The sequence below is a fragment of the Elaeis guineensis genome, chromosome 8, assembly GCF_000442705.2.
Source record: "Elaeis guineensis isolate ETL-2024a chromosome 8, EG11, whole genome shotgun sequence".
Taxonomy (NCBI): Eukaryota; Viridiplantae; Streptophyta; class Magnoliopsida; order Arecales; family Arecaceae; genus Elaeis; species Elaeis guineensis.
Window position 1 is genome coordinate 133466849 of NC_026000.2, and position 16197 is coordinate 133483045.

At 36.6% G+C, this 16197-nt stretch overlaps 1 protein-coding gene across 2 annotated transcripts; it reads right to left on the reverse strand.

Moving 5' to 3' along the window:
- Positions 1-492: 492 nt before the first annotated feature.
- Positions 493-11753, reverse strand: LOC105049557 (E3 ubiquitin-protein ligase RGLG2). Of its 2 annotated transcripts, XM_010929241.4 has the most exons (12): positions 11626-11753; positions 10741-11115; positions 7405-7489; positions 7141-7281; positions 6932-7045; positions 6748-6845; positions 3464-3543; positions 3105-3210; positions 2902-3029; positions 2610-2796; positions 1205-1261; positions 493-984 (listed from the first exon to the last, which is right to left on the reverse strand). In XM_010929241.4, the coding sequence occupies exons 2-12, from the start codon at positions 11026-11028 to the stop codon at positions 904-906; spliced, it is 1365 nt and encodes a 454-aa protein (XP_010927543.2). In that variant the 5' UTR covers positions 11029-11115; positions 11626-11753; the 3' UTR covers positions 493-903. The 2 variants fall into 2 exon arrangements, with proteins under 2 accessions (XP_010927543.2, XP_073117943.1); XM_073261842.1 differs by lacking the exon at positions 11626-11753 and having other exon boundaries at positions 10741-11287.
- Between the last annotated feature and the right edge of the window lie 4444 nt (positions 11754-16197).

The following is a 16197-nucleotide window of genomic DNA, read 5'->3' on the forward strand; positions in this document are numbered from 1 at the left end:
AAAAAGAAGAAGAAGAAGAAGAAGAAGAAGAAACAAACAAACACACACACACAAAATGCCTCGTTGGCAACCATACAATACACAGTAAACTTAAACATAAAAACAAATCAAATTCATGACCTACTCAAACTCGACTCAACTTAAATATTATCAACGTTAAGTAACTCAAATAAATTTTTAAATCAAACTCAAATAATAAAATATTCAACTCAAAACCCACAAATCTATTCAAATTTATATAATTATTATAATATATTTTTATTTAAAATATACATAAGATAGATTAAAACTCGAACTCAAATTCAAATATGATTTGATTGATACTTAAATCGAATCGATTTCCAATTTTGCTCTTTTTCATCGAGTCGAGTTCGAACTTGAGACATTAGGATTTGCTCAATCCTGAATCGAATTTCAAGTCCGAACATTTTGAGTTGAACCAAATTCGAACTTTAACTATTTGGCTTGGCCCGACACGGTTGCACCCATAACTAAACTCATCAAAATTATCCTTATTTGATCGGCTAGAATCGCAACCAACATGCCACAAACAAGCATCTTCTAATGATACAGACAGCTAAAAAAAAAAGGTTATTAGTACGACGAAACATAATGCAACCTTGAGACAAACAGTACCATAAGTAGAAACAATTTGAAAAGAATTCTCTCGACCTAAATTTTGGCCTAAGGGTTATTTATGTACATAATTCCAGATTACCGCAACACCATACCTTAACACGGGGAAAGATTACTTTGACTGATTCAAACGCAGCCAACTGGAGCCAAGAACCCCAAACAGCGTTCATGAAGCCTCAACCATTGCGCATTAGAAGCAGCACCGGCCGCGTAAATTGCCATAAATACTGACCACATATTTTGCACCCTCCATAAATGCTGATCACATTAATAAAGCTTTATTCTTGTATGAATTTGACTTCGGCAGATGGGACATAACTCAAGGCCCTCGCCACAATCACAGCAAGTCTGCAAGGAGGCAATTTAAGCAAAATAAATACAACAAGAATAAGAATTTACTTCCTAAATTGATAAGCTCTGCTATTTGTAGTCTCATTATAAAATAAGATACTCAAATTATTTGGAAATTGTGCAGAACATATTCTGATTCAGTCAGTGCCTTGCGATGATTTTATGTAAAATGAAACTACAGAGCAACAAAATACAAAAGAACGTCAAAAAACTTCACCTGGTGCCCACAACCAAAAGCCATGTCCTTCGGGTTTGTAAAACAAATAGGGCAAAGCTGCAGAGGATCAAAGCAATACTGTAGTTAGAAGAGCTTTCATTGTTTCTTTCAAGAACAGATAGGAAAAACGAAAAAGTTAATGAGCGTCAAGCATGGACAATCTATAACATTTGGGATCATAATAATACATCCCAAGATGTGACCTTAGCAGCAATGTTTTAAAAGCCAGACCAGATCAGCTGGTTGAACCATCAACAAGTCAGGTTTCCAGTACGGTAAACATCCTAAACCCATTTTCATAGAAATCCGCTCTGATTTTGGTGTACCAGATGGTTTTCATAAATCATATAAAATTCCCATTTTCTTGATCTGTCAATACTGATCACGCTACTTGCATCTTTCTCTGGCCATAAGCAAGAAGGGTCACAAGGCGGGTCATGGCAGCCATGTCGCTCTCAAGCGTCGAGACATCTCTTCCACCCGCCTCTCCTTTCCTTCCGAAAATGGAAATCACAGAGGTACAAAAGCATCATGACTATGGTCCCCTGTAAAGCCTCAAGCCCTCGAAAAAACTGGTAAGATGATTCCACTTTTATGTCTCAATCTGAAATCAGATTGGGGATAGAGAAAATTCCCTTCTATATTTCAGAACAGCTGGGGTTTGAAGGAGATGAGAGGAAAAAGCTATTGGATTAGTTGGTTTCTTCCATGTGAGTGGGTTTACAACCAAAGACTTAAGTTTTTTTTTTTCCTTCTTGGATAAGCCTGTAGGGTTAACTAAGATTGTCATTAGGATGTGTTCTATGCTTATTCCTAAATTGACTGTTATATTTTTGTTGCCAGAAGGCCCAGGATTCGAGTTATAATGTGTTCCCAGTTTTATACTGATTTGTTCCCAAGTGATCATTTAAGGTTGTTTATTTACTAGTTCTTTAGAGGGTCAGTATTGATCTTGAATGAGTAATACTTGTTATTAAAATCTTAAAATTTCAAACAGATGAGTGATGGCACTTTTATTATTATTGTATATAACTCCATTTTATGATACCATGACATCATGTTTAGATATGATGTTTTTTGATGATTAAGGATGCCAAAAATTGTTAGAAAAATACCTAAAAGAATAAAGTATATATTTATAACTGTAATATATTTTTATTTAAAATTGAATGATAGTTAACATATTTATTCTGTTACGGCAATGCCATAGTTTATGTCCGGTGCAATGGTTGCAGAGAGGACCCATAACTCTGTCGCTGATCTGGTTCAGTCAACAGTCTAGGTTTTAAAACAATGCTTAGCAGTATGAAAATGGAATGTTTTGATGCAGTAATGAAAAGCACATGGCAACATAATTTTGTAATGAAAAGCATATGGGAATATAATTTGTATGTCCCTTATCTACCTGATTGTCTAATGATGCACTTGGCGCAGTAGGAGCTCTGCCAGGTGTAGTATCATATCCAGAATAAGGTGGTGCATTCTTCTGGAAACTGGGTTTCTGGAAAGTTTTAGAACCAGAGGAAGATGTACCATAACCCCCAATAGGTGGGGGAAGAGGAACCCTCTCCGGAGACTTAGACGAACAACGACTGCTTATTAACAACAGAAACAAACATATTCCCAGATTAAGTAGGAAGTAATAACATCACACGGACAAAAAGAGTTTCGCATACCATAGGGGTTTGTATCCATACCCTAAGATTCCCAGTTCTAATGTTGCTTTATATTGTGAAGGTATTTCCATCAACGCTGCAAGAGAAAATGCTGCCTCTTTTCTGGTTTGGGGCATGTTCTTCGACATTATCTCCGTAAAATTTACGAACTGGAGGGGGAAAAACAGCCTCACAAAATTAAAAGCTACCATAGGCATGAAACATAAAGTGTTAAGAATGCTTACCTGGAAATTATCAAAGGATCGAGCAGGAATGTTATCATCAAATTCCTTCATCATGTCCCAAGGACCATCTCCAACACCAACTAGAACAATAGACAATGGAAATTCACTGCAACATGAAAAACACGGTAAGGATAATATATTTAGGAGGAAAAAAATATCCAAGTACCGGTGACTGTGTGTATGGTGCACATTAATCATTTCAGAATGGCTTATCACCATGATATCAAGTAGCTGACCAGACAGATTTGTCAAATATAATTCATTTAAATATGCTAAGGTCATCACTATAGTTGATCTTACAATGATGAGATAAATTTAAAAACAATACAACAGAATCAGTAGGATTTGAGTAATATTACCTAGCTTTTACAATAGTATCAACGGTCATTTGCTCCTGAGAGCTCAATTGTCCAAATTCAGTATCTACACTCCTTGTAACCTGTACCAGCCATCATTTTCAAGAGAACAAGCCTGATTAATATGAATCAGATGATGGATCACCCAAATTTTATCACTTTCCAGGATAAAATGCAGATGCAAAGAATAGCTTCGCATGACCCCACTGGGCAACATGAGTAGATGACCACTAACATGCAGACTTGGTTATATATTTCTGTGAGTGAAAAACAAACAAGGAATAGACGGAGAAACAGAAACCTGCAACCAGCAGGATATGTATTCTAGAAAACACAATAAACTCAGCTACAGACAACCAATGTTTACAAAATTAAATTTTCTTCAGTAAAGGAGTTGCATTGAAAAGAGAGTAGCAAGTTAATAGAAAATCCATTATTTGTAAATTCTTCTATTCTAGTTATCTTCACTATATAGATTGCTTATTACTTGTATACTTTAATTTTCGATGAGTCTTATATGATTATTTGAACTCGCAGGAAGTAAAACTGTGAACAATTTTTAAAATCTTGATATGTCTATACATGATACATCTACATATTTAAGTAAATCCATAATATGCTCCTCTGATGTGCATGTTAAACATTTTATGTTGTTACCAGTATAGTATATAAATTTTTCATAAGCATTTTATGTTTCAAACACCTAGTAAATTTTTTGCAAGCTACTTGATTAATGCCTTCTTAGAGATTTCATTTGTATCATTCTACTGGTGAGCATCAACTTCCAATGCAGGTTGGATGGAACTAAGTTGTAAGAATATGAAACAGTCCAAAGAATTGCATATAGACTGTTTTTATAATAAGAAATCTCCATGTATGTGCTCGAATTCATTGAGAAATAATGATGATGGTTCGAAAGCCTCCAATAATCTCCTGTCATTCCCCATCATAAGACAAGCAACACAAACTTATCATCAAGGATGCAATAATAGTGTGGCATAGCAGGATTAAAGTAAGACGACCCAAAGCGAAGCTTGTTGGAAAAGAATAAATTATTCAAGAAGCACACATAAGTTGGCACTTGCATGTAGAACAACATCGTTAGCGTTGCCATCATGATTAAGGATGTCCATGTTTGCTATGTACCACTAGATATATCAAGTTGGTAAGTAGACTTGACCAAGTTTAAAATATGACTTTCTTGGGTTTTATCCCAGATCCAAGATCTGATGAGCAAAATTTAACGGAATCACATTAGTCTTCTGAGAGTTTAAGAATATAACCTTATATTCTTAAGAATAAGTTTAGGCATAAAGAATATATGCTTAAAAATTAAGTTTGCAAATTTTGGAGTATGTAAAGACTGAAATAAAATATCTTGACTTCTATTTATATTTTATGCCAAGGCACAGCACAAAGTGTAGCATTATATAATTTGATAATTCCTAGGCTAGCAAAAATTAGCAGAATACATGACATTTAAACAAGCTCTATTCAATTACTATTGTATTCCTTGGCATCTTAGATAGTAACATAACATGAACACTGTAATATCCACCAATATATTTATATCCATATCCATATCTATCTACATACAGAGAGAGAGAGAGAGAGAGAGATTGCATTCCATTAGAATGGATCCGGAAGTAAATCTGGTCGCTTCCAGAGCCGTCCGATCCCACCCTAATCTTGAAGTAACAAGGGCCCAGTTAATTAATAGGTTAATGGAAGCTGTTAAGGAAAAAAAAAGAAGCATTAATGGGACGGAACACATTGCCCATGTCCGTGGCCATGCCTTGGTATTATCTTTTATAAAAAAAATCCCGCCTTGTAGACTGGCTATTTCATTAATTGTTGGGATCCACTTCATTAATTTCTAAGAGTAAACACAAACTAGCCATGGATAAACAGAAACCTGCACTCTCGTGCAGAAATAAACAGAAACATCTAAAGTATAAACATTAACTACTTCAGAATAAATACAAACACTCCAAGATAAAAACATAGCATATGCCGATAAACAGAAACACCACAGAAATAAACAAAAACATGACCCCCACCCTTGGTCAGGTCAAGGCTTACTCTCAACAATAGGGATGGAAGATAAACACAAAGTTTGGATGCATTAAACACAAAATAGTGCAGAATAACCACAAACCTCAAGGAAGTAAATATAAATGGGGCACGGATAAGCAGAAACTTGTGAGGGTGCTCACTACCTTCCTGCGCTCCCCTCCAGAAATAAATAGATATACCTAAATAATAATTACTAACCCCGCTAGGATAAACACAAATCCTCTGGGATCAATACGTAGTCTGCAGTGCAGGTTTTCATTTACCGCTGCAAGCTAGGTATTTATCCTGGTGGGTTTGTGTTTATCCTGGAGGGGTTAGTGTTTATTCTTTAGGTGTTTCTATTTATTTCTGCAAGGGAGTGCAAGTTTATGTTTATCAGTGCCCAGTATGTGTCTACTCTTAGAAATTAATGAAGTAGATTCTAGCAATTAATGAAGTGGCCAATCTGCAGGGAAGAGTGTTTTTTTCTGAAATGGTAGTACCAAGAGATGGGCACAGATGTAGGCAGCACCTCCCATGCCATTAATGATTTTTTCCCTGTTAACGGCTCTCGTTAACATATTAACTAGGGCTCTTGTTAATTCGGGATTGGTGCAGATCAGACAGCTCTAGAGTTGATCGGATTTTCTTCTAGATCCATTCGAATAAAGCAAAGTCTACACACACACATATATATATATATATGCATGCATGTACCCATTGAAGTTACACGTTTTCTTCATATTGGCCTTATAGTCAAGTTCCATCAGTGTTGACTAACCAAAAATGAGCTATTCTAAGCAAACGACTGATACACCTCAAACACAGTAGTGTCTAAGCTATCAAAAAATCTTGGATTCTTCATACTTTTCCTCCAAATATTTTCTTTAACTTATGTTAGAAATGATGCATGTTGCAAAATGGAACTGCAATCGTGCCCATTTTCAGCAATACATGCAATTCTGTGATCATTTCACCGACAATATTTACATATATTCACAAAATTTGGTTAACAAAAACCAACAGATAAAAGGCGCGCACGCACGCATGCACATACATACATACGCAGACACATTTTGCATATGTTATTTTTCTTTCTTATTATTTGGTCATAAATTCAATGTTATATTTAAATTTCTCAAGTAGTCTCCAGAGTCTATATGCAAGTCAACTTGAAATGCAAAACAGCATGACAGCATCATCTAAAACAAGATAAATTGAAGGCAATATACCTGCCCATCCGCAATTATCAGTAAAACATGGTATTGTCCACCATTCTGTTCCACAATGGTCATAGCCATTTCAATAATAGGAGCAAATGAAGTTGGACCTGGAAGGAAAGAAAAGATAACTACAAAATAATCAAAATGCCAAGCACAGCCTAAGCCAGAAAATATTAAATAGTAGTAAATATACCAGCCAACCGTAGACGAGGGACAAGCTCTCTGTATCGTGCTAGGGCCTCTGTAAAGCCATCGCATGATCTCTCATCAGGATAGAAACTAAAGATATCCTGATCATGTGTTGACGCTGCCAAAAGACAGAAAATGCTCGACAACTCAATAGACACTAATAATTTCATTAGATTTTTTATTAGAAAACACCTCATAAGAAATAAAAGTTACCATCTCCAAACCCAAAACAAGGGATCAAGTTATCTTCATCAAATGCCGACAACGTTTTTCCAATGATAGAGATTGCTTGTTCATAGGGATTTGGAATATCACCAATGTGATGCAAGCTTCGTCCATGGAATGACAATTTACCTGATCACCAAATTATGTAAGATATGTAATGTACTAATGTGTCTAACATGGGACATCTTCAGTGCACAAATACTAGAGTAAGAAACATGGGACCATTTTAGTGTATAAATACTGAAAAGTAACCTGTCCACTCATTGCTCTTTGTGAAATCAATACCAACAATAAGATTTGAAGACTCCAGGCCAGCTTGTGCGAGAGCCTCAGTGACCTGTAGATAAGCAAATTCATAATCTAGAATAGATAAAAAGCAAAAAACAGTTAAAACTGGATAGTAAATTCAATCAACCGGGTGGGCCTTGGCATCATAATTTGATGACATTTGAAATTTGCAAAACACCGTAAAACATTATTGAGCAGTTTTAGTATGACCAAACAATCTCATGCAATCAATGTTGCTGATGTGATCCTTTCCAGCCCTCTGTGAACTGACGCCACGCAGGCCTTCAGTGAGAGATTGGCAGAAGAGCCACACTAATTGAGTTTTATCATTAAGAAACCTCTCGGAGCCACTAAACATAGCTCAGCAGTCTATAGCATAAGCAAACACTGCTCAGTTAGTAAATTATAGATAAAGCACCATAATCACTGTTTCCAAGCCAGGAAGTAACACTATAACTTAAACTAAAAGGAGACTGGAGTGCAACTGCAAAGAATCATAATATCTTTAAAAGCATAATAAAGTATGTTGAATGATATTACTCTATAGAAGACAACATTTGGTTCATCATTGCCTCATCCAACTTCATACACAGAATAGGATTAACTGCATCCTCACAATATGACATAAATCCCATGTCCATCCTTTGGTTTGTCGGAACAGGAAGGATCTTCAAAAGACATCATATAGATTAAGACAACTTGCACTAGGTAAGGATACCCAACTTAAGTAATTTCCTCTCTTTTTTTTTTTTTTTACGTGTTTCATAAGATCACTAAATATCACAAAACTCATCTCAGCTTGCTTGTTGAGCCTATACAAGCTAAAGCTGCTAACAAATGGTTCATTCAAATTGGCAGCCCTTATTTCGACTAGGCACTCTTAGCATGCTGCAAACTCTTGTCATCCTAGATTTTACCCTTCTCATGTATGATAGAGTTAGTGACGGCTGAAATTGTCATGACATGGTTTAAAAAAAAGGATATGGATTTCATTTAAAAATTCAAGATGCAGCATTTAAATCTGCATATTAAAATCCTGATAAATCCAGCTAGAGCTCTTCCTAAAGGAGCCCCTTCAAGGGATGAAGATGAGACAGCTTTTCATAATATGTGCTACCCTTCATATCAAATCTGTGTATGAAAGAAAGAAGCTTCATTCTCAGCTTTTGATCTCTCTCTCTCTCTCTCTCTTTCTCTCAATCCTTAAGTGCTCTCTTCCACTTCTCTTCCCCCGCTCCACAGCTACCTTTTTTCTCTCTATTTTCAGATGCCCATTACTGAACTTTAGAACAACAAGAAATTCAGATAAGATTTGACTTTTAATTAGTCCATCTAGAAGGTGCCTGCACCAAGAACTTGCCCATGAATTTGGACATTCTTAAAGAATAAGGGAAAACTCCTGATCTGAAAAGTTACATCAAGCTGTGAACGAATTGAAATGAAGATAACAAAAGTGGATGCTCTTAATCAACTTTAGTCTACTGACTGATAAAGAAAATTAATAAGATAGCAAAAGGAAGATGGACAAAATAGATACAAAAAGAACAAATATTTGGACTAACAAGGAGCGGATAACATGAAACTCAAATCCTTGGTCACCATGCAAATACAGGATAGCAATGCTAAGTTCCTGGGTTCTTTCAAATGAAAGGAGGAAGATTCCATGGCTTAATTTAATACTGAAAGAGAAGTCCAGAAGGCAGCAAAAATGTAGCTTCTTTCCAAGTATATTGCAAGTTTATTCAAAGTTATGAATGAAAATGGTAACAGACCAGGTATAAGTAGTCACCTATATACCTTTAGACCAGAACCCCAAAAACGTGTGATCATCTCCTGTCTACTCCAACCACATCTCGGATCCGCTCAAATGTTGCTAAGTTATCCCTTTCTTCCTCTTTAACTAGATTCTCTTATGACCTCATCACGAAGATCTTTCACCTTGTCTTCCTTTGCTCTCCTCATTCAACCTTGTTAAGATTTTCCTAACTACTCCACATCAGCACCATTGATGACAACTCTTATGCCACAGAGTCAACTAGAATCTACATCCTCCCCACCAATCACACATAAAGATAAAATGGTCATGGACTCATTCCCATGTACTATCTTATCGAGCTGTTGGAAAGGGGAAGTTTAGTTTTGAGCAATGCTTAAGGGTTGATCAGCTAAAGATTAAGAAAATCAACGAAATGGGTGATTTGTCATGTACTCGCTGATACATTCTAAAGAACAAGGAATTGCACATAAAACATGACAAGGGCTAAAAGTCATGCGACGACATGTATTTCAAAAGAAATGTACATATAATTTCTCTGTTTCGTATGTACTAATGACTTTAGAAATTTATTTCTTATCTAAAAGCATGATACCATCTAGTAGACATGTGGTTATCCTATTTGCAACTAAATCTTCCATTATTTTTATCTATTCTGAATAAATTATTTAATTATATTATGGAAGATCTAAGGGTTGAATGCAGTTGATATGTTGCAAGGTACTTATACATAAACTTCCCTAAAATAGAGTTGGGATCCTCTCCCGTTCAGATGTGAACTAAGGGGGCCAAGTTCTCCGATCATGGTCATCTATGATTGGCACAATGGCACTGATTGGATGGGTGTGGAAGAACCCTGTGCAACAATCATGGAAAACCATGATATGAAAAACCAGCCCTCTGGGTCCAGGTCCGAACCGGAGAGGATCCGTATTCAATAAACTAGCAAATTCAAAGTCCATTTTATATCATTTTATTCTAATAAACATTAGAATGTCCAGTAATTGTATGACTATTTGATTTGCAACTACCTAGTCTCACATTATTTTTGTATGTTTCTGAGTAGGATACTGATGTTACTGCACAATTTTCACGAGGCCGACTATTTATTCATACCCCTCCGGCAATTTAAGATGATGACCAACACCCTTGATACAAAATGCACCCTAGCTGCTTCCTCATCTTGTTGCTTGGTTACATAGATCTGGCATTGTCTAAAAAAATCATCGATTATCCAGCAATACTCCGTGCAACCCTGGAAGATCATCGTCCAATCAATCCACTTTGCTTCATTTAAAACAAGATGTTACAAGAACCACTATAAAATTCCTAACAGAAAAGCCATACTGTACATGACACAGTTTTGTAGTGTAAACAGCATCATCCATGCTGGAACAAAGAGGATTTAGTAAATGTTCATCGCAAAGTACATTCCATAGGCATTCATACAACAAATTAATCCTAGATTTTTTGAGATCTGAATAAGAAAAAAAAAATGCATCAGAATCAAGATCATCCACTCATACCTGCTCCACAGAACTGTAATCATCGGTTATCTTCGAGTACCTCCGATCCAGCCTCGGCCGCGACCCACCGGCACGTTGCGTCTGCGGCGGCGGCGGCGGCGGCGGGTGGTAGGCCTGCACCGGCTCACCATAGCTGTGGGACGGAGGCGGGTAATTCTGATACCCGGGCGTTTCATAGGGATACCTCTGGCTCCAATACTGATCCTGCGAGTGGCTCCGCTCTTGGAACGATCCTGCCGACCTGAAGCTACTCCGAGGGCTCGCCTCTCTTGAGCTTCGCCCTCCCATCAAACCCCCTCCAAATCTACAAATCTCCTCCAAATTCTCCCAGATTCGTCGTCCCACGGGGAATCAAATCGAGGGAGACGATAATGCCTACAAATTGAAGTCTAATTACAGGGTTTGGCAAGAAATATCAGAGAAAAAAGGGTTTGAATGGTGTGAGGAAGAAGAAACTCGGCGGCGGCGTGAGAAGACCAAGCCCAAGTCCACCCTATTCTACCTCCCTTACATCTACCCCTCTCCAAGATTTCGACGTCAGTCGCCGACTAAGATGAGAGTAGGTTAGATTGGATGACCCAAAACGCAAGAAAAAGGAAAAAAGCTTGGTTTAAAAGGAAATGATTTCCTTATAACGGAAAGGCTTGTGGGCTACGAAAAAGAAGATGGCCCAGCAAAAGTTGCTCCTCTCTTCTTATCAATATTTCCCACTTTCCCTTTCCTCAAAAAAATAAAAAACTAATGATAATTAAAAGTAGCCTTTCTAAGACGGATTAGAAAGAGCGATTGCTTGGATCCCAGGCTCTCATTTTAAAATGTTGAAAGAAGAAGAAGAAGAAGCAAGAAGGAGAGGGAGAAAGGGAAGAGATCCAGTCACAATAATACCTGGAGATGGGATATTATTCCGATAGAAGCGATATCCATTCAGCATACAGCTCAGGCAGTCAGGCTTGGGTTTTATTCCATGCTTATTCCGTTTCGTGTCCTTGTACTGCTGCTGATGTTATTATTATTATATTTTTCTTATTCGCTCTCTCTTAATCGCTGTAAACTTGGGATTGTGATTTGCGGAGTAGTAAGTTTCTTATTAAAAGAACTGGGGGCTATTTATTATTGCGCTTGTCGGACGTGATTGTGGAAAGCTAACCATCCTTGGTTTGACCGGACGTAGTAGGAAAGTGGAGGAAGGCTAAAGTTCCAGGAAGCTTCCGTTTTATGGACCACCGCTGGATCGCATCGTTCTAACTAATGGAATTATAATAACAGCTCGATTTCCGCATGATCCATCATCTTCTATTAATATCGTTAAAATAGTTATTTTAGTGGTTATATTTATTTTCAAATTCTGAAAAGTTGCTTTTTTTAAGGAAACATAACGGTAGTCATAAACATTATAATGATGAGTAACATTTTTGGAGGGGAGGATGATACGTTACTTAAGATTAAATTTTCACCCCTTGACTTTTAGCATTAGAGTTATACTTCTTCTTTTCAAAAAGATTCAATTAAGATATTGCCAAAAAAAAATTCAATAAAGCTCTTACCCAAAAAAAAGAAATTAATTAAGCTCCTTAACTTAAGCACCATCAATGTTTCAAAAGAGCCATTGAAACGACTACTATGAAAAGTCAGAAACCGTAGACATGTTTGTTGTTGTTGTTTTTATGTTTTTATTTTTTATAATTAGTAAAATATTATGTGGAGATTAATGTTGAAGATTGTGTTTGTATAAAGTTTGATATATTTTCATTCTTTTTTTGAAGATAACAATGAGGTTTGGTTTGGGGAGTAGAGGTCTAAATCGGAATCGAATGATGACTCCCATTTAACCGGTTGGTTGAGAGAGTCCATTCCGATTTGATTCTAGGATGGAATGAGAATGGCTCAATTTATATAAAACTCAGGGAGTATTTGGTTCGTAACCAAAATCGGAATGGGAATAGAATCGGAATGGTTTGGAATCGGAATCGGAATGGCCAAATCTCTGAAGCATTTGGTTCGTGACCGAAATCGAAATCGAAATTGAATAGAAATTTGAATCCATAGAGGAGAGTAGAGATTGAGTTCTATATTGATTGAGCCATTTCCATTCCATCCTAGAATCGGAATCGAAATGGGACTCCTCTCAACCAAACGATTGGAATGGGAGTCACTCATTCCGATTCCGATTCCAGACCCCTCCTCTCCCCAACCAAACACCTCCTCAATCTTTATTCTCTTTATGGATTCAAATTTCCATTCCAATTTCGATTCCAATTCTGATTCTGATCACAAACCAAACGCTTCGGATGATTTGGTCATTCCAATTCCAAGCTATTTCGATTCTTATTCCCATTCCGATTTTGGTTAAGAATCAAACATCCCCTAAAACTCTGCTTCCACTTGCTTTAAAAATTTTACAAATAATTTAAAAAAATAAAAAAATTTCATCGTACACATCATCCAACCTCACTTTTTTCTTGAGCTCTTGAAAAACAAAAAGCTAGAATAATACCAACTAGGCACTATGGGGGTGTTTGGTTCGCAACCAGTATCAGAATGGGAATCGAAATCGAAATGGCTTGGAATCATAATCAGAATGATCAAATCCCTCGAAGTAATTGGTTCGTGATCGGAATCGGAATCGAAATTGGAATGAAAAATTGAATCCATAGAGGAGAGTAGAGATTGAGTTCTATATAGATTAAGCTATTCCATTTCACTCCAGAATCAAAATAGGACTCCTTCCAATCAAACGGTTGGAATAGAAGTCATCCATTATGATTTTGATTCCAGACTCCTACTTTCTCCAACCAAACACTTTCTTACATAGAGAGAGAGAGAGCATCGGGGGGGGGGGGGTACATCTCTCTACACTATGATTACTTTCTGATTTAAATTTTAGGAATGTGTGATCCAAAAATTAAATCCAGAAGGAAAACACCTTTAGCTCCACTAAGCTTTAATTGGCAAAACAAGCTCAAAAATAATTACAAGCCAAGCCAAAATTGACTGGCTCAATCAAGTTTAGTTTCAAGCTAAATAGACTAAGTTTGACCTAGTAAAACAAGCACGCCAATTAATTACAAACCAAACCAAAATTTGACAGGCTCAATCAAGCTCGGTTTCAAGTTGAACAAACTAAACTTGAACTAACAAAACTTGCTCTAAATTAATTTTAGATCGATCAAAAAATTGGTTCTGCCTGCTCAAGCTCATCTAGGTTCGATTTGATAAGGCTCAGATGTATTTAAATTTACATATTATATATTTCAAATATAATGTATTATAATTATTGGATTAAAGTTTTAATTGGCGTACTCTTTTATTCTTTGGTCACCTAAAATTTAACTTGGACATGCACCAAACTTTGAACCAAAAATTGAAATCAAGATGTGAGCTTTCATTAAGCTTCAAGTAAGTTTGATTTAATCTCAAGTTGATTCCAACTTGATTCAGGATTATCAAGTTGATAAAAATATACTCATGTTTGGAATGATTCGAAATTAAGTTCAAATTGAGCTTGAAATAATGGTAAACAACTCGAGCTTGATTTTGGAATTCAAGCTCACAATTAATTCAAACCCACTTATCAGGTCCAACCTCAATTAAGCTTGGCTAGATTACATCCCAGATATTACCACATGGGCAGAGCCCAGTTCACTATTTTTCATCATTTGCTTTATTCTCTATGCTGCCGTCCTATTTATAATGGTTTTTGCCTTTCTACATTCTATTTATTTCTACACATAAACATGTTACCCTCACAAGGAAACTTTTTGCATTCTTTGCAATCGCTCGCAAGGTTCCTAACTCCTCATTTTCATTTCTAGACATGTTATGAAGGAGGTGAAAGCGTAAGTAAATAGATGTCTTCAAGTTGAACAGGTTGGATTCTTAACTTAGTTTTTATCTTTTGGCTGACTTAAACTGCACTTCCATGAACATGAAATCAATTTTTCTGGAAAAAGATCATTCAATGAGGATATGGAGGATGATAAAGATGAAGAGAAATATGACAACTTTGAGTAATCATAATATTCTAGGGATAAAAGTAATTATCTTTATTATTGCATCCATCTAATGTACTCTTTCTCTCTCTCCCATGTAATATTTCTGATGTATCGAGGCCACTAAACATTACGGTTGCAAACTTCTACATATCATATCTGAAATGATTTGACATCAAAATGTTCAGAGTTTAAAGATATCTGCAAATAAACACAAAAAAAGGAGAGAAGGAAGTGGAAAACTCAATGGCTTTAAACTCCTTTATATATTGAAACTCTAACAAAATTTATCATAAAGAGAAAAGCTTGAGAATAAAGCAGAGTCTCCAGAAAGGTATCTATATTGTTTAGACCGATCGATTTAATTCATTACTTAAAATTTATTATTAAGAAAGCATTGTTTCTTAAGTTGGCAATCTTGGGTGCCTGACCCTTGAGACAATGGAATGGTTGCTAATATTGTATGCCAATCAAGTTCTATTTATAACTTGCTAATTGGCCTTTGAGTGCTGGTTTTGAGTTAGCGTCACAATAGCGCGTTTGACTTGTGGATTCAAAGCTATGCCCAGGTTCTCAAGCACAGAAGCATACCCATCAACATTCAAGCTTAATAATTCTTGCAAATTTTGGCCAGATAGCTTATGTTGGTAAACTAAAGGTATAATTCCTAGAACAAGCTGGATACATAGAGAGATTGGTATTTTTTTGCTCTTAATGTGAGAGGTCCATACATACATGATGGTAAGTGGATTAGCAAGAAGCTTGAATTTTGCCTCAGTTTCAGCCAACTCGGTCTCCAAACAGGTCAGCTATGAATGTTTCATATAATATGACTTGGATCATTCTAACATAATCGCACGTAGGAGGCTCATGGCCTTAAGTACGACTCTAGAACAGTTATTGGCTGAATTGTGAGAATCGATACCATGCTAATATCCTATCTAAAAACCTAGGTGTTTAGACAGACGAGCCCAAAAGTTTATAAGCACCACAAGAGTTCTTAATCTATCCGATATGGAACTATCATTCCTTCGCATATTGGATTGCTTCTTATGTTGCCGGACATGGCAAGCTAGTTTTGTGGAACTCTACCACCCCTGCTCCTCAATTTTGCAATCTTTTGTATTCGACTTCATTAGTTGCATCTACTCAAGTGCTGTATAAGTTGGGTGTCTCAACAGGGAAAAAATAAGTATCAGCATGCCTTCATGTCCCAGATCATATTATGGAGAGAGGGAGATCAAACAAATTCATCTCACCCCTATAGTTTTTCCAAAGGGTCACCCTTTGCACCTTCTCAAGAGCCAAATGCTCGATCTCTGAGAAGGCTTTATGCAGCCACGGGGATTCTGATAGAGCCGATCCTGATAGAGCCGATCCGGATGGTGATGCCGCCCAGACGGGAGCTTTAAAGACAATGGTTCATCTAATTAATAAGATCTCTAATAAAATTATCCAAAAAAAACTC